Source organism: Tasmannia lanceolata, unplaced genomic scaffold (genome assembly GCF_043159265.1).
Source record: "Tasmannia lanceolata isolate RefF3 unplaced genomic scaffold, GAP_Taslan_0.1 ptg000005l, whole genome shotgun sequence".
In the NCBI taxonomy this organism is placed as follows: domain Eukaryota; kingdom Viridiplantae; phylum Streptophyta; class Magnoliopsida; order Canellales; family Winteraceae; genus Tasmannia; species Tasmannia lanceolata.
Window position 1 is genome coordinate 2,759,671 of NW_027518682.1, and position 19,226 is coordinate 2,778,896.

General features: G+C 37.0%; 1 protein-coding gene across 2 annotated transcripts; it reads right to left on the minus strand.

The window, feature by feature from the left end:
* Nucleotides 1-3,179: 3,179 nt before the first annotated feature.
* Nucleotides 3,180-18,629, minus strand: LOC143876480 (8-hydroxygeraniol oxidoreductase-like). Of its 2 annotated transcripts, XM_077378189.1 has the most exons (9): nt 17,935-18,629; nt 8,616-8,701; nt 8,387-8,533; nt 7,815-7,872; nt 6,532-6,934; nt 4,745-4,981; nt 3,744-3,885; nt 3,663-3,679; nt 3,180-3,539 (listed from the first exon to the last, which is right to left on the minus strand). In XM_077378189.1, exons 2-9 carry the CDS (start codon nt 8,650-8,652, stop codon nt 3,426-3,428), a joined length of 1,155 nt encoding a protein of 384 aa, XP_077234304.1. In that variant the 5' UTR covers nt 8,653-8,701; nt 17,935-18,629; the 3' UTR covers nt 3,180-3,425. The 2 variants fall into 2 exon arrangements, with proteins under 2 accessions (XP_077234304.1, XP_077234303.1); XM_077378188.1 differs by lacking the exons at nt 8,616-8,701; nt 17,935-18,629 and having other exon boundaries at nt 7,815-7,853; nt 8,391-8,502.
* Between the last annotated feature and the right edge of the window lie 597 nt (nt 18,630-19,226).

Below are 19,226 nucleotides of genomic sequence, written 5' to 3' on the forward strand. Positions count from 1 at the left end.
ACGATGTGTTGGATTAGGTGAGTCTGTGGCCCACTTGCTAATCCATTGCAGGTATGCGAGAGAGATTTGGAGCAAGATTGTGTCACTTTTTTGAATCACCTGTGTTTTTTCAACTCACATGTTAAATCTTCAAGATAGGTGGGCTTTGGCTCCTTGGGGCAGCAAGGGCAAGACCTTATCAAACCTAGCCCTGATGGCTTCCATTTGGATTTTGTGGAAAGAGAGGAGGTGATACTGTAAGAGATGAGAACAGTACCCCAAAGTGGACCATTTCAGGCCAGATAGGAACTACGGATTCAAATGAAGCGGGAGTGAGAGCAACCCTCCAGGGGATAAGGTTGATGTCGGAAAGAGAAATGGACGATCTAATATTGGAGGGGGATTCCCTAACCACCATTAGATGGTTGGAAGGCTGATCTTCACACCCTTGGAGATTTTTAGAGTTTATTGACGAGATTTTAGATCGGGTTGAGGATCATTTGGTGCATTTTCAACACGTTAGGCGGTCAGCGAATGGAGAGGCGGATCGTCTTGCTTGAGTAGGAGTGGCTAGAGCAGAGTTAGAGTTTTTCGATTTTTCTTCCCCATTGATGATTTTTTTCCTTGCTCCTTTGATTTCCTTGTTTTGTATTCCTAGTTCCATTGATCGCCTTGGTCATGGCCGCTCTATTTTAATAAATACCCACAATTTCAAGAGTGTGTGAGAGAGAAAGAGAAAGATATGATCTAATACTATAAGGTAATAAATCTAATATTAATGTGATACGACTTGTACGAATCTACTATATATTAAGAGAAGTGGGTATCACTTATTTAAAAACCAATATATTGTATTGCTGTTATTTGATGATGTTATTCTACAAAAATGACCTGTAAACCTTTTTTTGATGAGGCGGGCCCAAGGTGTACCCAAATGAAATCTATTTTTAACAAGGGGTTTGGGAAATAGATTTAAACCCAACTCTAGTAACTGCAAAAAGTCAGCGTAAACACAAACCCAACATGGTTTACTTAATTACTCGGCATTCGGGCTGGCCTAACCTAACTTCCACCCCTAATAATATGCCTTAAAGGTTGAAATAATAACAAGGCAGTGTTAAATTTGAAATAAAATAGAAAGCTAAAGAATGCATTGCTTTTGTTTGATATAAATTGCAAAAGCACAATTTAACCAAGGTTTGCTTAAGATAAATTAGTAAGACCAACTTAGTATTAGTATTTCAAAGAAAGAATTACAAAATTAAACTTATTTTTCGTAATGATCCATTCGCATGCCATTGATAATCCAGGATAGTCATGATCATTTAACAGGTGCAATTGCCTATCATGTCATCTCTATATGGGCCTATCAAATGAATGTTGGGGGTTTCCATGTGAAAGCAAATCTCCCACATTGGATGAGTGGAAGGATGTGGATGGGCTTATAAGGATTAGGGCTCCTTCCCCTTAACGGCTAGCTTTTGAGGGCGAGTTCTACCCGGGTCCCACGAATGAAGGGTCTAGATCTTCCTAATTATTAGAAAAATTGATCTCATAAACGGTAGTGGATGCAGATATTTGCTATTTAAAAAATATGAGTAAAATTATCGAATCCATTTTTACTGCACAAGGCTGGAAAGGAGTCTGATAATACTAATGAGAAGCCTACATGAAGGGGTCTCATGTGACATTAACTTAATCAAAACCCTTCGTTTGGTAGGCTCAATCATGGAGATGACATGACTACAAAATTACACTTATTGATCCCAATTGTCCAATCAATGGCTTCCAAATAGGCGATTAAGAAAGAATAAACAATTGCCTAGACTTTCTCTTATCCTTAGGTCCTGATTGTTTTGGATTTTGAGAATTGATTTTGAGCCCAAAACTGATTATTGGTCATTATTAAATGCAATGATCAGCTTTCGATTCAAAATCAATTATCAAAATCCAAAACGAACGTGGCTCTATCTACGAAGATTTTTAGATAAGCAGCATAAGCTACTCTTTGAAAATATGAGGTGTTAATTTCTATTTTTCACGGTTTGAAAGCATGTGGACTTAAAATAGGTGTTTGTGGTCCGGGAATGGTGATTTTGTAATTATAGGAAGATAGAGCAACTTTTTGTTAAAGCTTGTCCAAAGTAGGCCAAAATGGTAAATTCAACAGAGTATTTATGTCGCGCACGAGATACCATAGTCAAAAGGTAGGAGAAAATTAGAAGCTGTGAAATCCAGGATTTGGCATTGTCTGGTGGGAAATTATTAGGTCTAACAGTTAAATGTTCCAATCTTATCTGATGAAATGAACATCCAGCAGGTGGTCGCTCTCCTGAAGAACACAGTTAAACTAGAAGAAAAGAAAATATGACGAAATTGCCCCTTCCTATCCTTTCAACCACTTGAACAAGCCCAGATGAAACCTCTTTTTAATGAATACTTTCTCACTGATAAGCTTATCATCTTGTTACGAGCTCAAATCAGTTCGTAACGGATTTGATCTTCTCATAGGGAAGATCAGCCTCTTCACCCACCTCGAGGGAAGGGTCGTCCTCCTTACTGTGCAAAAACACACTTTCTCAAACAATTTTCTTCATTCTTGACTACATGTTTTTTAAAGAAAAACCCTAATCTAGATAACCCTTATCCCTAAGAGTCCTACGCAAACTAAGAAACTAATAAAGCAACAATATCTAAACTAATTTATTTAATCCAAGTGGGGCCAAATAAGGCAAGTAACACCTTTCTTCCTTTTATTTTTTAAAATAAGAACTACATTAATCAATGTTCTTCTTTTTATTTATTTTTATTGGATATCGTATACAAGGCTTGATGGATCAAAGGCTTAGATAATCCGATCAAGGTCTTATTAAAAATATTTTGGCAGAACTTATGGTTGCTCACAAAAAGAACAAAAGTGGGAACAACGTTTTTTGTATTATCTTAGCTAATTATGTTTTTTTTTAAAAAAATGGGAAATGATATATTCCCCCTTTTAAAATAAAATAAAAATTGGGACAGCCTCCTCTAGTGTAAAAGAGTAGTCATAAATTCGCAGGGGGGCGAATGTAACAATTACAACCTAGTCCAATAATCAGTTTTGGGCTAAACTGATTATCGGTTCTCAAAACCCAAACAAACAGGGCCATGTACTTTTGCTCACTAATATGACTTTTTAAGGAAATACATGCTCTACTATATATAGCAACACTTCTTTATAAATATGAATACATTAAGAGCAATAATTCAGAGTAATAGCTGGATGGGTGCATAAACCTCTAGAAGCTTAGCAAGTGATGCCAAAACCTCAATGCAAAGTCGACAATGCTTACAAATGCCAGCGAGAGAAATTATTAAATGACTAACAACGATTTGACATCATTTATTTATTTACAAATCCATATAACTAGTTTGTTCTCCATTCGCAGATTAATACCCTTCTAACTTCAAGTCATCTGTATGATGACTTTGAGACAATCCGATTGTTTCATCAGCTCAAATGCACGGTTCGTCTCTTCAAATTTGATTTCATGAGTCACAAGTTCATCAAGCGGGAGTTCCTGCAGTAAAGCCATGCGTTTCAGACCATTCCATTACAGAGAGAAGCCTAGACGGATAAATTGAATAACCTTCTTAGCATAATTTTGGGTAAAAGGAGATGCAAAATAGAGAGCATAACACACCTTATTTGCGCATTTGCCTGTTAAAGTATAAAAGATTAAATACTGCCTTTCTTCAACAGCTTAAGCTATTGGAGAAGTTGCCTGTGATAACAGGAAGGTCGGAGTGAGGACGGATTCCTCCGAAGAGACAACCCTTCAATGTTCCACCAGTGACGATGGAAATCAAGTTAACGGGTGCGATAGTCTGATTCCCTGCACCGATTAAGACTGTGACGCCTAGTCCCTGTTTACCAAGCCAAAAAAAAAGGCCGGATAAATAAAAATAATAACAAGCAGATAAATAGATGGAATGTTCAAGATTTCCTCTATTCGTTCCTAATAAAATTCAACTGTGTGGTGATAGTGGAAGTTGATGGATGGATCACAACATTCATGATAACGTCATATTGGAAGGTGATTCCTTAAGGGGAGTGATAAATCGACTCCCATATATCTTAAATCGACCCCATGTGTCTATCTCTCTCCTCTTTGTCTCTCTAACCTAGAGGTGAGAGAAAGACACATAGGGAGTGACTTTAAGATATTTGGGAGTCGATTTATCACCGCCCTCATTTAAACGTGACAAGATGGTTGAAGAGAACCACATCACATCGTTTGGAGATTTGTAAGATGGATCGACGAGATCTCAGATTGGGTGGAGGGATCATCATTCTCATTTCACTATGTGAGAAGATCGGAGGGTAGCTGTTTGTCTCATTTTGAAAAGATTATTTTTACTATTCTTGATTGATTACAAATAATCATAAACAGTACTTATACAGAGTAATCATATTATAATTTAGTTGCCTATTCCATATTTGCTGCCTCATCTAACTTACTTGCCTAATCTACCACCTAAACAATTCAATCGTGAGATCTGACCAGATCTAATATATTGTAACAAACTTGTTTTCAATATATGGAATGTTACTGGTAATCAAATTTTTTATTCCTTCATGAAAAATTTTAAGAATGAATTTTTTTCCAAAGAAATTTTAATTTTCACAGATTTGTCCATCAAATTTTTTACCCTACATGAAATATATCTAGAATGGCAACCAATTAAAGGGCCGTAATTAATCATTTCATAGAATAGAACATACCTTTTTCGTGCTATCGATGGCGTCATTGAGTACGGCCGGTACCCCTGTGCACTCAAAACTATAGTCGACGCCATGTCCACCGGTCATCTCTTTAATCACCTCTGAAACAGGTTTGTCATATTCTCGAGGGTTTATGAAATCCGTCATCCCAAAAATCTTTCCTTTCTCCTTCTTTTTGACATTCAAATCCACACAAATGATTTTAGATGCCCCCATAGCTTGTGCTCCGCTTACTGCCTGCACAAGGTTAGAGTTATTAAAAGGTGTCCCTTTCCTTTCGTTTTCATATTTAAGCGATCAAAATATTAAAAGTATAAAAGATGAAATAACGCCATTTCCAACAACTTAATTAAGTTTTTGAAGTAATTCGTCGTTCGACATGGTATCAGCAAAGGTCCCGGATTCAAAACTCCTTGATATTAAAAAAACCCACATGTAATGGAACCCATAAAGAGAGGCCACATGGGCCATGTTTAGGCCAACCCCAAAAAAGAGGGGCCACACGTTAGGGGAGTGTCAAAGTATAAAGGATTGAATAATGCAGTAACCAACAGCTTAAGCTTATGGAGTAATTGGTCGTTTGACACACAAAAGATATGACTATTACCCGGGCATTGAAATTTGAAGATACACGTGTAACAGGGAATAGACAGATGAATGGTTCACGGACTATCCCCGGTGTATTAAAGGTATGATCTTACAAAAGTACGCATAGGACCCATCTATTTGATGATCTATACCATTCATTTGCTTGTAAGGCCCCACAGAGAAATGGTTTGGATGATTGAACGAGAAGCTCTTGTACTTTACTACTGATTTTACATGATATGTGGGCATATATTTCCACCGAAATACAGGCCCAAAAAAGGACAATAAACCTCGTCTGCTTGGATGATCTAAACCATTAATTTGGCAGTCCCCCGTAATAGACCTTGTCACAATGATCTTTTCTATAGATGATCTTAATCCTTCAATTTGAACTTTCTCAGCCATCCATTTTATACCAAATATATTGGAGGGTTAAGATCATGCTATGGAACAGATTTTTGGGGCATGGCCTACCCGTAATGGGGACCATCTAATGAATGGCTTATATTATCTAGATATATGGGCTCCACATTACCTTTTTAAGGCTTCTATTTACACTGACGTACGTGTTCTGCCCATCACAAAAAGTTTCGTCTCAACAGTATAACAGCTCTTAAAATAATAGATAACACTTGCAAAACGGGATTTAGTTTGTAACATAAAGGCAAAAGTTGAATTGACCGAAGATTTGGTTATTTCCACAGTGTTGTTTTGCATTTCGTGGGGATTAGAGCTCACTTCATTGTTTTCTTGCGTAGGCGTTACAACATGAGGTTTCTTCTTAATTTTCCAAACGAAATCCCATTTTGCTAGTAGCCCTCTAAAATAATAAGCAGAAAAAACTTATGAGATTTTGCAATGGGGATTAGTTATTCACTGAATTCTAAGTGTATCTTATGTTACTAACCGACCATCTAGGATTGTCAATTTGTCAAAGAAATTATCTCAAGTGGCAGCCCACTAGATCAACCTTCTTCTTTTGTTATAGGGTTTTGCTAACTAGTGTCTTTAAGGTGCATTGGAAAAATTTGTAAAATCTCAAAACATTGTCAAAACATGTGTGAAATTACGTTTCCAATGCACCTTAACGAGTGTCCTTAGCAAGATCTTTTTTTTATTTTTAGCAGTGAGCCCACTGTGGGCCTAGGCCTTAGCTATGTATAAATAGCTACGTAATGCGATGGAGCTGAAACACGTACCCCTAGTCCGACAGCTCCGAGGCCAAAAACAGCCACCGTCGATCCCTTTCTGACCTCAGCCACCTTCCAAGGTGCCCCATATCCGGTGGAGTAGCTGCACGAGATGATACTAGCATGCGATAGAGGCAACGAAGGATCGATCTTCACAACAAAGTTAGTGCTGATCACAGTGTACTGAGAAAATGTTGAGCAGGTGAGCAAATTGTAAAGCTTTTGCCCTTTACATGACATTCTTGACGTAAGGTCCGGCATGAGGCCGTGGAGTGGCATAGGGTAAATCTCGCAAATGTTGGTCTTTCCCGATTTGCAATTCACACATTGCTTGCACTCTCCTACAAAGGTTGGGATGACCATATCTCCCACCATGAAATCCGTCACTCCTTCGCCAACGCTCTCCACCACACTGCATCAAACAAATTCTTATTTTTGCTCTGTGGTTAGAAATCGCATGGGTTTATATTACATGTATATATCACACTAGCACTCTTGGCCCATGCTATGATTGGTGTAAATAGTGGAAACACCCTATCAAAATATAACATGCTGGGCCCAGCTTATGCATGGATTGTGGAGACCGTTGAACCTACGCATCAAAACATGTGGTAAAATGATGAGCACCTGCCGCCACATGGGTTTAAGTGGAATTGGTGGGACCCACAACATCAAAGCAGTGTAAAATGGAGGGCCCACTCTATTCATGTCATGGGCTTGGTGGCAATGGTGGCCCACCCATAAGCATAGGTTTGAATGGAGATCCCACCACATCAAAACAAAGGTTATAAATTGTGGGCCCCACCACACCCTATTCTCACATGCTTTTTTTTAAGGGCGATGATGTTTTCACCCCCGCAGTACGCATGCGCCCCACTTATAACGTGATCTTTGACGTGAACAATGATTTAACGCTTTTTGACATCAAATCACGTTAAAAGGGGGCGCATGCGTAATGCAGGGGTGAAAATATCATTCCCTTTTTTAAACGGCAAAAAAGAATTTATTAAGAAATGGGAAAAGATAAAACTATGGTACAGATGGTCACTACATGAAACAAAAGAGACAAAAAAGGGAAGAAAAGATGAATAATAATGCCATGCGTACTCAAGGGTGATTAAAATAAAAAAACCCAATCGAGGCCTAGCAATGCGGGCAAGGTCATCCACCTCATTGTTAGCTGCCCTTCTAACAAGACGAGAGAGAGAGAGAGAGAGAGAGAGAGAGAGAGAGAGAGAGAGAGAGAGAGAGAGAGAGAGAGAGAGAGAGAGAGAGAGAGAGAGAGAGATTACCCAACACCTTCATGCCCCATAACTCTTGGAAAAAAGTGGCTGTATATCACAAGAGAACCTTGGGTCAGATATTATGAGGTTGCTTAGACTTAAAACTAAACATTCCATATAGGTTTTTTTCCATGACCTTGAATTTTCAATGAATGGAGAATCAAGAAAGGCCTAACGACCGTATGTATAACAAAGCTTAGAAAATGTATTGTAGTTTAATCATTTATCGGGCTAAAAAAACAAACATATTTAACTTTTTCTCCTATAACCCCTCAAACTGCGAAGGCATTAACAAGAGAGGAATTACAGTGTCCAACATCTTTTATTACTAAAAATAACATGCTCGATGATCCAAATCATTCATTTGTAATTACCCACCGTGGATAGGCCATTTGGCCAAAAATCTCCCCACATTGGACTATCCTCAGCATTAAAAAAATCACCAAAATAAAATAGAGGTTTGGAAAGTGTACATTAGGATTGCTTGATTCAAGAGATTTTTGGAACATAGCCAATGCATAAAATTCCTGGTTGAAAATAGGAAAAAGAAAAGGAGATAAATTCTTTAGAAGGTAATGTACTGACAGTGGGGAATGATTTCTGACAGAGGAGGTCGGTGTGGCATAGGCTTGCGCAAAGAATCTTTACTCGAACTTCCCCTGAACTTGGTGGATCCACCTGAATGTCTTCAATCACCACTGGCTCCCCATGTTGCCAACAAACGGCCGCTGTAAAAATAGAACAAAATATTCTCAATTCCCATTTCTCTTCATCTCAGAACATGAACACAAAATATTACATGTAGCTTACCTTTGCATGTTATTACTCCTGAGGCATTCTTCGACATCGTCACACCGTTAGAATTCTTGGCTGGAGATGCTAACCAGGGCGCACTGCTGATTTAGAGAAATAAGCAAAAGATGATACAAACACAATCAGGGTTAGTCCCACTTATATACAATGGGGGATATTAACCTTATCCCATGTGGCATTATCTCAAATCTATGGTAATTATAGTATTTTTATCCACACTATTTTCTATTTATAAGTTATTGTAGTTTTGTCCACATCTGTTTCTATTTCTAAGTTATTGTAGTTTTTTATCCACATCATTTTCTATTTATAAGTTATTGTAGTTTTATAAGTTATTATAAATAGTTTTTTCCATATCATTTTCTATTTATAAGTTTTATCCACATCCACGAGGACCACTTTATAAACTGCCATTTGTCACATTCTCCCCTAAATTCAACACCCCCCTCTCCCTTCCCACCCGTTGGGAAGCCACAAACAATTAATCTGTTTAAATCTTTGAACAAGGTTCGTCCCACCCATATTTTTCAAAATAGACTTTACAACCCACACCATAGGATGATCCAAACTGTCCATTTGATTGGCCACAACATAAATAGGTTGTGCCCCAAAGATCATTTCCATAGAATGATCGCAACCCTCGATCTTTGGGGCACAACCTATTTACTTTGTGGCCCATTAAATGGACGGTTTGGATCATCCTATGGTGTGGGTCCTACAGTCCGTTTTGAAAAATAATTTGATGGGCCCAATAAAAAAGGCCTTTCCCTGAAATTCATCTCCATATTGAAATATATACGGAAGTCTACTTATTCTTTTAAAAATAAAGTGGGGTACACCTTGTTCAAATATATAAACCATTCAAGAGGGAATGCTAGACTCACAGGAGCCCTTGCAAAAAAGGGGGCAAAGGGCTCCCCCATTGGTCAAATTCCATTTAAGGTGGCACAGAAAATTGAGATCATAACTGCCTTGAATGGAATGTGACCAATGGGGGAGCCCTTTGCCCCCTTTTTTGCAAGGGCTCTTGTGAGTCTAGCATCCCTCCCCATTCAATTGGTATATATGTCCCAATGTAAATATGTCGTCCCATGAAAATCATCTTCATTCGATGATTCTAACTCTTCAATCTATAGAGATTTCTATATGTAGTTTATCTATAGATCAAAGGGTTAGGATCATCCGATGGAGGTGATTTTGGGGTAGAGTGCCTGTCCATACTTTTCAAAATGAAGTGTGCGGTCTACATCATACATCATAGGATGATCCAAGCCGTCCATTTGATCGGCCACAACATAGATAGGTTGTGTCCCAAAAAATCATTCTCCATAGGATAATCGCAACCCTCCGATCTATAGAGGTTTCCATAATATGCAGTTTCTCTTTAGATTGGAGGGCTAGCATCATCTTATGGAAATGATTTTTTGGGACACAACCTATTTAAGATGCGGCCCATTAAATGGACATGGACAGTGTGGATCATCCTATGGTGTTGGCCGTACATATCATTTTCCAAAACATGGGTGGGGCCTACCTTGCTCAAAGAGTAGAATAAGTTAATTTTTGACCCACCAGCCGTTCATGTTGGCGAGGGAGCGAGAGGTGTTGTACGGGTTTGGGGGGGAGAGAGAGAGAGAGAGAGAGAGAGAGAGAGAGTAGAGTAGAGTAGAGTAGAGTAGAGTAGCGTTGTATCGGTTTTGGGGGGTAGAGATTTATCCTAGGAGTGGGGGCCGTGGGGGGATGCTTTTTCTTTATCACAAAAGTCTCACATAGAAGACATGAAAAATTCCCCATAGACCATTTTCTTCCTTGGGCCACCCCTTGTAGTGTAAAACAATAATCATAAATACACTAGAGGAGCCTGCCCTAGGGAAGAAGGGGTGAGCAGGGGAGGGGGGGGGGGGGGTGTTTTAATTTATTTTTAAATTTCATATTTTTTTGGGAAAATTACATTTACACCCCCTCTAGTTTCTGACACATCCACTTCTACCCCTAGAGTTTAAAACGTGACAACTACACCCCCTGTACTTTCAATTTGTAAAAGGTAGGCCCCTTTAGTTGACGGTTGGTCCAGATATTGAAGGGTTAGGATGATCCGAGGAAGCTGATTTTTTGGGCACACCCTATCTATGTCAGAGCCCATCAAATGAACGCTTTGGATCATCCAAACAATGTGGGCCCATACCCAAATCCAAACACTACCAAAAACACAGTGGGCCCACATTGTTTGGATGATCCAAAGCGTTCATTTGATGGGCCCTGACATAGATAGGGAGTGTCTAAAAAATCAGGTCCATTGGATCACCCTAACCCTTCAATCTGTGGACGAACCGTCAACTGAGGGGGTCTACCTTACACAAATTGAAACCACATGGGGTGTAGTTGTCACGTTTTAGATTTTAGGGGTAGAAGTGGATGTGTAGAAACTAGAGAGGGTGTAAATGTAATTTTCCCTATTTTTATGTGGGATATGCTTGGCAATTTCATGGAATGCCATTTCGCGGTTGGCTTTTGCATGTGAGAATAGCCACAACATTTGAATTAAATAAATAAGACTTGGCTGCTGTGGACCCCGATCCGGAGAGAGAGGTGGGGGACGAGCCCCCAGCGGCCTCTAGGATCATCCACGTGTGAAGGAGAGCTCTACCAAGGAACTCTCGAAACGGATGCCACCCTCATAGCATAGCACGAGTGGCGATATAAAAGAGATACCTTTTGATTCGGGAACAAGTCCGGATTCGAAACGTACCTAAACAAACTCAGAGTCGCCATCCATGGTATACGGCCATGGATCCTCAAACAAAATATGCTCCGTATACCATGGATAACCAGAGATATGTATGGGTCCGTGCCTAATTACGAATGGAGAAGGTCTGAGAGCACCCCCAATTCGTCCGAGCGCAAGCACTTGGTCTCTTATGCCATTCATTATTAACCTCAAAGAGTTTCGGGTGAAAATCATATGAAATAGGAACAATTCTCAGGAATCGTCTACATAAGCATGCATTTCCTGAGGATAAAGAAATAAGCATACACAAAAATGAAATGAAAAAAAATGTGTCACCTAAGCAAAACTAGGTTATGAGTGACATGCCTAATGGGTGTCTGAGTTCTGGTGGACATACACATGTAAGCTACAACTAAAGGTATAGTATCAGTACAAGAAAGTAAGAAAACACATCAAAACATAAAACACAAATCAATCTTATATATGACAGGACAAGACAAATCTTAACTCTAATTTGACTTGACTCGGACCAAGATGACTGTCCATCCTAGCTGCTCTACGTATCCCGGCCTCGGGAAGAATCGGAGTCAACGTAGTTCGATGACCTATTCTAACTACGATGCCTAACCATCTAGAACCGCTATCCTAGACTCGATCCACTAGACTCGACTGATTTTAAAGCTTTTTTGAACGATTGCTTTAATTCAAGTGAATTTTAATTTTCAGGACTCTCTATATGTCCTAACTAATGCAAGTTGGTTAGCCTTAAACTAATGCAGGCGGGCCCTACATCCTATGTGTAACTAGGCTGTGCATCCTAAAGAAAACCACGGGCTAACTATATGCTTCCTAGTCTAGCCATCGGTTTGACTAAATGTCTAACCGATCGACTCGAGGCCTCCTAACTCTAGGGACACTCACACGACAGGACACACCATATCAATACAAATCAAGACAACTCTAAAACACCCAAAATAGCTAAGACAGACTCCTAACTCTAAGGGAATATTATTTTTTTTAAAAGGGTTTTGAAGAATTTTTGTAATTTTGGAAGATTTGAAATGTTTATTTTTTAAAAGTTTGACTGGACCTGGGATGTGAATCCCAAGCTGCACTACGTACCCTTTGAAAAGGGATCAAGCCAACGTAGTTCTAAATGCGAACTCTCCTAATTACCACTAAAAAAAAGCTTTACATTCCAAATGATTTAAAGAATTCGATATTTTTTTAAAGTTTTCATATGTTTTTGAATTTTAAGATATTTCAAATGTTTTTATTTTTGAATTTTTAAAGTGTTCAAGTGTTTTTTAGATTTTTAAAACGTTTGCACCCTTTTGGTCAAAAACCCAAAGGGAACACACAACGCAACAAACTAGGGCAAAAACCCTAAAGCTATGGGGTAACCCCGAACAAGCAAACTAGTGTCAAAGACACTTGAACTAAACCACAAACAAGTAACTAAATTCAGAGTAATAGAGAAAGGATAAGATCTCTAACAAATCAAACTCAATTAAGACTAAACTAGTCTCTAAGGATAAATCATTAAGCCAAACGACACTAAAGAGGGATTACAAAAATCTAAGAGGCGTCTAAAGACTAAGCAAGTCTACTATACAAAGAGGGAAACGCTACTTGGACTGAGCAAGTCTCCTGAAGATGGGCTTACTCTATAGAGACACAAATTGTCTCTCTAAAGGGAAGGCTCCGACTATCATCATCATTGCCCTTGCAGAAAATTATACAACAACACCAAATTTACAATTCTAATGACAAGATTGACATCATCCCATGAACCGAACACAATCCTCCTTATGCATCTATACTGCATACACACATATAGCATAGGCCAATGTGAGTCTTAATTGCTCAGGGCCTAGATTAATACCCTCACAGATATACATATATGCATGAACACATACTTACACTATGCTATTAATCTACTTTATTAATATCCTGGAATTAAGCTAAAAGGAAGAACATGATATAAAAATCAATTTTACTTAAGCCCTGTCAGAATATGAATATAATTTTCAACCTTATCAAAACACTAAGAATATGAGAATCACTACTGCAAAATTAGAGGTAATTCATGAAACTCTATTATCTTGTAAATTTTGAACTCCAATCAAAAGAATTCTCACCCTAATATGCATAATCATCGTATTACATATCAACAGATTCAACTTATTACATAATAAATGAGCGAATTTACACACCAAATGAACATTGATACACAGACATCTGCTTACACACCATTCATTCTATCTATAATCGAAATCAAAGCCTCAGATTCAACAGATATGATTATATAAAGTCTAAAAATTATCTTTGCTATCAAAACTATAAAAAATTTAATTAATGAAATGGATTTATTCAAACCAACCAGATTTGTTATTATTATTAGCACTATAAAGAGCCAATTAAGATGACTAAAACTAATGACCTGAACAATGTCCATTTTGGACAATCAAAAAGCATTGACATGGGCTTTATTGATGATAACCAAAGCCGACTAAATTGATAAATAAATTCACAGAAGACAAAACATCCATAAATTGAACTGACTTGACATTTACCAAATTCAAGAAGATAACAGATAACAGATTAGATAGAAACTGCAGGCCTTTAAACAAGTAATAGTCACAACTGTAGAGTGTAAAGACCTATAAGACAGTAGCTGTGCCATCATGGACAACAGGTATGGGCCTCATACATTTTTTTTATCCCATCAAAATCACAAATGTCTAACTGCTAAGTATATGACCATATAAGACAGCGGTTATACAATTCTAAACAAAATACAATTAATGATTCTAGAGCTCAAACCTGCCAAAATTATAATCATAGAGTATCACTATCTATCGTACATCAGTTTCTATAATTTGAACAAAAATTAGGACAATGAGGGGTATGAACAAATAGAACAGCAACTATGTTACAACTTGTGGAGAATTGTAACTGTGAGATATATGAGCATACAGAATAACAACTATGTAAAGATGGACAGCATTTATATCAAAACAGGTGTCAAAATTATGGGCTGGATTTATGCCAAAACAATGCCAAATTATAGACTGATTCATGGGTCGAATCTGCACAAAACAGGGGGTGAACTGTGCTTAAACATGAGCTGAAATGTGTTTAAATATGGGCTGAAATGTACTTATGAATGTGCATAAAACAAGGGCTGGAATGGGACAGATTTGTGCTTCAAACAGGGGCTAATCTGGACAGATTTTAAGCAAAAACTGGGCATGAAATGTGTACAGATTTCGTGCATAACCTGAGATGAAATCTGGACAGATTTTAAGTAAAAACTGGGCATGAAATGGATGAAAATTGTATTGAAACAGTGGGCTAAAAATACACTAAAAATGAGGGGTGAAATATGGATAGAATTGTGTTGCCAGTGGCTGAACCATGGGCTCGCATTGTGCTAAAACAGGGGTTGTAAATGAGGGCTAACTTGTGTAAAAAAAATTAAAATGGGGGGTTAAACCTATTACAACAAGGCGGGGCTGCCAGTATCAATATGGTGAGGGCTGCTACAATCAAGATGGTAAGAGAGTTGTCCAATTTTCAAGGTATGTGAGCTACTAATATCAATTCCAAGGGTTGGACAGCTAAGAGCAAGATGCAGTTGATGTGCTAAACAATAATATACAAGTACAAAACAGTAACTGTCATGCTAGTACTTTCAATTAGGTATGAGACATGGATCTCACAATTCAAAACAACTATTATCCACAGTTCTGTCCACAAAAATGATTCCTTAATTGTTCTTAGAAAACCATAAAAATCTGGAAATAGCAAAGAAAATTTCCTAAACTTAAGATGTTTAGAATTAATCAAATTATGGTAAAACGTTGCTAATCAACAAGAGTACTTCATGGTTTTCTACAAGGCAAAGCGTTAATCACTATGGCACTGACCATGGTTCTCTAAATAAATTCCTTATATATAGGTAGTGTGCATAAAGTAGCCAGAGATCAAAGTCACATTCCTAAATATATTCTTTTTTTTTACAATAAAATAATATAAATGTCTTATTAAAATAAAATTCCATATAAGTAAGACATTACTTTAAAAATTCATAGACAAATGACTACCTATTAGATGAAGGTAAAAATAAAAAAAATGTAATGTGAAACAAGTCAATAACCATCATTTTTACCATATTTCATAAATTTTGAATTAATCAAATCCATAAGGAAAGTGCAGCAGTCATGTAATGAATTCAATTGAAGCCTCTTTTTTTTTAGAACTAATCATTCACAAGAAGGAAAACCATAGAAGCATTACTTTCATTAATTCTTGTACCAAATATAGCTCAAGGGCATAGGTCTGATAATCTCTAGAATCATTCCATTTTCCAAGATATTAACTGAACTATGCAAACAGGATGAGTTGCCTTCATAAACACTCAATCTTATCCTATGATTGTCTTGTGCTTCACCACAGATTCGCCCATTAGGCGTCTCATCTGGCACTGATTCATAAACTGAACTGTAAGGGATAAGCTGACCCTATATCATACAAAACGGGGATTGAATCATGGACTAGCCTGTGCAAAACTGGGTTGAAATGGTGTAAAACAAGGCTGAACTATGGACTGAATTTAATGCAAAACAGGGCTGGATTATGGCTTGAACTTGTGCAAAAACAGTGGCTAAATCTTAACTAATTTGTGTAAGGTCTAAAACACACACACACACACATATAATTTTATACAATGTAAGCCCTTATAGTCCCTTTTTTTTTATGTCATAATAATGAAAATCAGAGATGCAACACGAATAATATGAACTACAAAAAAAAAAATAAAAAAAAAATAGAACTTTTTATTAACGTACTTATCATGTTTAGGGTAGATATATTAAAATAATTTATTTTTATTTTTTTTAGAACCTTTCATTTCAACACCTGCTCCCTGTTTTAACAATAACATCACACTAGTCCAAATTAACTAGGGCATAAAGAAATTTAAACAAAACCTAGATATCTCATAAATATAAAAATCAAACTATTAAAGCATGCTTTAACACATCATTCATTTTCATAAGAAAGAGAGATACAACCAAGAAGTAAAATAAATCACAACAGAGATGAGCTAAATTCAGCCCCTGATATTTTCGTTATTCTATCTAGATAATTTTAATGGACATGAGACTTTCAAGCAAGAAATCAAAATAAATTGCAAACTACATTTTTATCATGACCTACATAATTTCCTAAAGGGTAACTAAGGAGTTTAACCATTCAATAATACAATTTGGGAAACTCTAACAGATGATCCTTTTGTTCATCATTATTGAATAAAGAAAGCACGAAAGAATTTGACATGTAGCGACTCAAACGTACATATGTATGATTAATTCTAAATATACATAAACAGATGTCCTCCCATATGTAGAGATGAATCACATGGTAATTGAGGATAAGATTTGTGGAGGAAATAGCAGAGGAGGTGAGAGATAAGAATGATGGTGCGGCTGACATGTGCATTAAGAGTCCAAAACCAATATAGCTGTTCATTTATACAGTTATTCATGGATTATGGTAGGCAACATCATACAGCTATTAATATCAGCTCATACAGTCGTTATACCACAAATATCTCATTCTTTAAAGAAAATGAGATACAGACCTTATGCCATATGATAATAAATAAATAAATAGTTAAGTCCACTAAAAAAATAAATTTTAAAACAGTAAACATGATATACTCATTTACTCACAGAAATTATGCCTTACATAATAACATTGAATTCTAAATTAACAAATGATAGGCAATTCATAACCAAATAATTTTAGTAGAACAAAGAGATAATTCCAAAATAATGAGACTACTCAAGACTAAAATGCCAGATTTTCGTGATTTTCAAAGCACCTTTGGATATCAAATGACTATCAGATTTATAGTCGTCAAAACGGAACTACAGCCACCTACTATTAAATGAATTCCACAGATCACATCCACACATCCAACAGCAAGTGACTAGGGAAACTTACTACAAATTACAAAAGCCTTACCACAAAATTCAAACAACGGACTAATGATTTATTACAAATCAAATACTTGGAACTTCAAAGAACACAACTGATCATATTTCCAAATACCTTTAAACCAATAAACCTTAGAAGAACACATCCGACCAAATGAATTAGAAATACAAAGCATCTTCTAATTTTCATTAGACACAAGTAAAACAATTGGCACTTCTTATCAACATATGAGAAATAAAATCAGTAGATATACTATTATGCCAAGTCCATATCAAAACCAGTGATTTTTCACAAGGAAAATCCATTTAAGAAGCAATTTCCAAATTTAACGAAAATCTGGGAACAATATGCTCACTCAAGTAGCTATCTTCCTAAACTTAATAATATAAACTTCATTGTTTTTTTATACTCAAATATATTTAGCATAACAAAATCTAAACCGTGACACCACACACGTTCATCACTTATTTCCCCAAATCAAAATAGAATAACATAGAAGAACAGTAAAAACAAAAATACAATGATACTAAAAAAAAAAAATTAGATCTAGGTCAAGATGAATAGATGAGTGATGAAGAATACCTCAAATCTGCTACTACTTGACTGAGATCTTGATCAATAGTCCTCAAACCGCAGATCCTTTTCCTTTGCTTTTTCCCTCTGATCTTGATTGCTTTTCTCTTCTTTTTTTTTAATTAGGCGAAATTTCTCGCTGCTTTCTTCTTTTCCTTTGCCAATTCGAACAATCCAAAGCAAAACAAAAATAGATCCAAGATACTAATGAAAGGAGCAACAAGAAGCTTAAAGAAAAAGATTGGATCTGGAACTCAGATCTGAGCTAACAAATGATAGATCAAAGACTTTCAAAGGAGGATCTAAAGTATCGTCGGCCGGAGATGTGCCAGAGGATGATCAGATCTAAAGTTTATAGGAAGCTAGGGTTTGAATAAAAGGAAAAGAATGAAGAAATAGCAGCTTAAAGTAACAATAGATCTTGATGAAAGATCGGAGAAGAAAAGGCAAAAGCTTAGGTTTGAGATGAAAACAAATCTGAGATTTTAAAACTTCGCACTACAAATAGGAATATGAGAACAAAAACAACAGAATAAAGAAGAAAGAAGATCCGGCGGAAAAATAGCTAGAGTCTGGTAGATTCGTCGGAAAGAATGGATCGGAGAAGAAGAAGTATGGATCGAGGGTTTTGATTTGGGGATTTCCTCTCTCTCTCTCTCTCTCTCTCTCTCTCTCTCTCTCTCTTTCTGTCTACGAGAATGAGCCTTTTTCCTTCTTCCTTTTTTTTCTGATTTTTTTGGTATTTTATATTAAAATGAAAAGCCACCGATATTGGCACAACTCAAATTAATAGGTGCACAGAAATGGTGGGCGCGCCAATATTTGATTGGCGCACGAATCGTCTTCGTCTTAGACGAGCTAATTCACCCCCCTCTTATATGAAAATGATACTTTTATCTCTTTTTCCCCCATGGACAGCCCCTTTCCTGATTAATTCAACCCCCCTATACACTTATACTACGATGCTCTCGAGGCTCGTTCGCAAGGCAAATCAATTCGGATTTCGAGGAAATTTTGCGGGGACCTCGGTAGGACTCTAATCTAGCTTAGGGTGAAGTTTGGGACCCTACCTAGTTGATTTGATGGGGTTTCGCACAAAATTGGAAGGTTTTGGGCACGGTCAAAATGGGGTGTCTACAGCTGCTCACATGCAAAAGCTTGCCTCGAAATGGCTTTCCACTAGATTGCCTAGCAAATCCATTTTTATGCACCTAAATATTTGTTTTTCTACCTATCTAAATCTAAAAATGACAAAAAATTAAAATATCATTGGAGTGAAGATAAAAACTTTTGAATAACTT

Excerpts from the sequence above, each read along its gene's own strand:
- LOC143876480 (XM_077378189.1), bottom strand. The coding sequence starts at position 8,652 with ATGTCGAAGAATGCCTCAGGAGTAATAACATGCAAAG. Across the intron at positions 7,873-8,386 it reads GAAATCATTCCCCACTGTCA|GTTCTCTTGTGATATACAGC; the intron begins GTACATTACCTT and ends ATCTGACCCAAG. Across the intron at positions 4,982-6,531 it reads TCGGAGCTGTCGGACTAGGG|GCAGTAAGCGGAGCACAAGC; the intron begins GTACGTGTTTCA and ends AACCTTGTGCAG.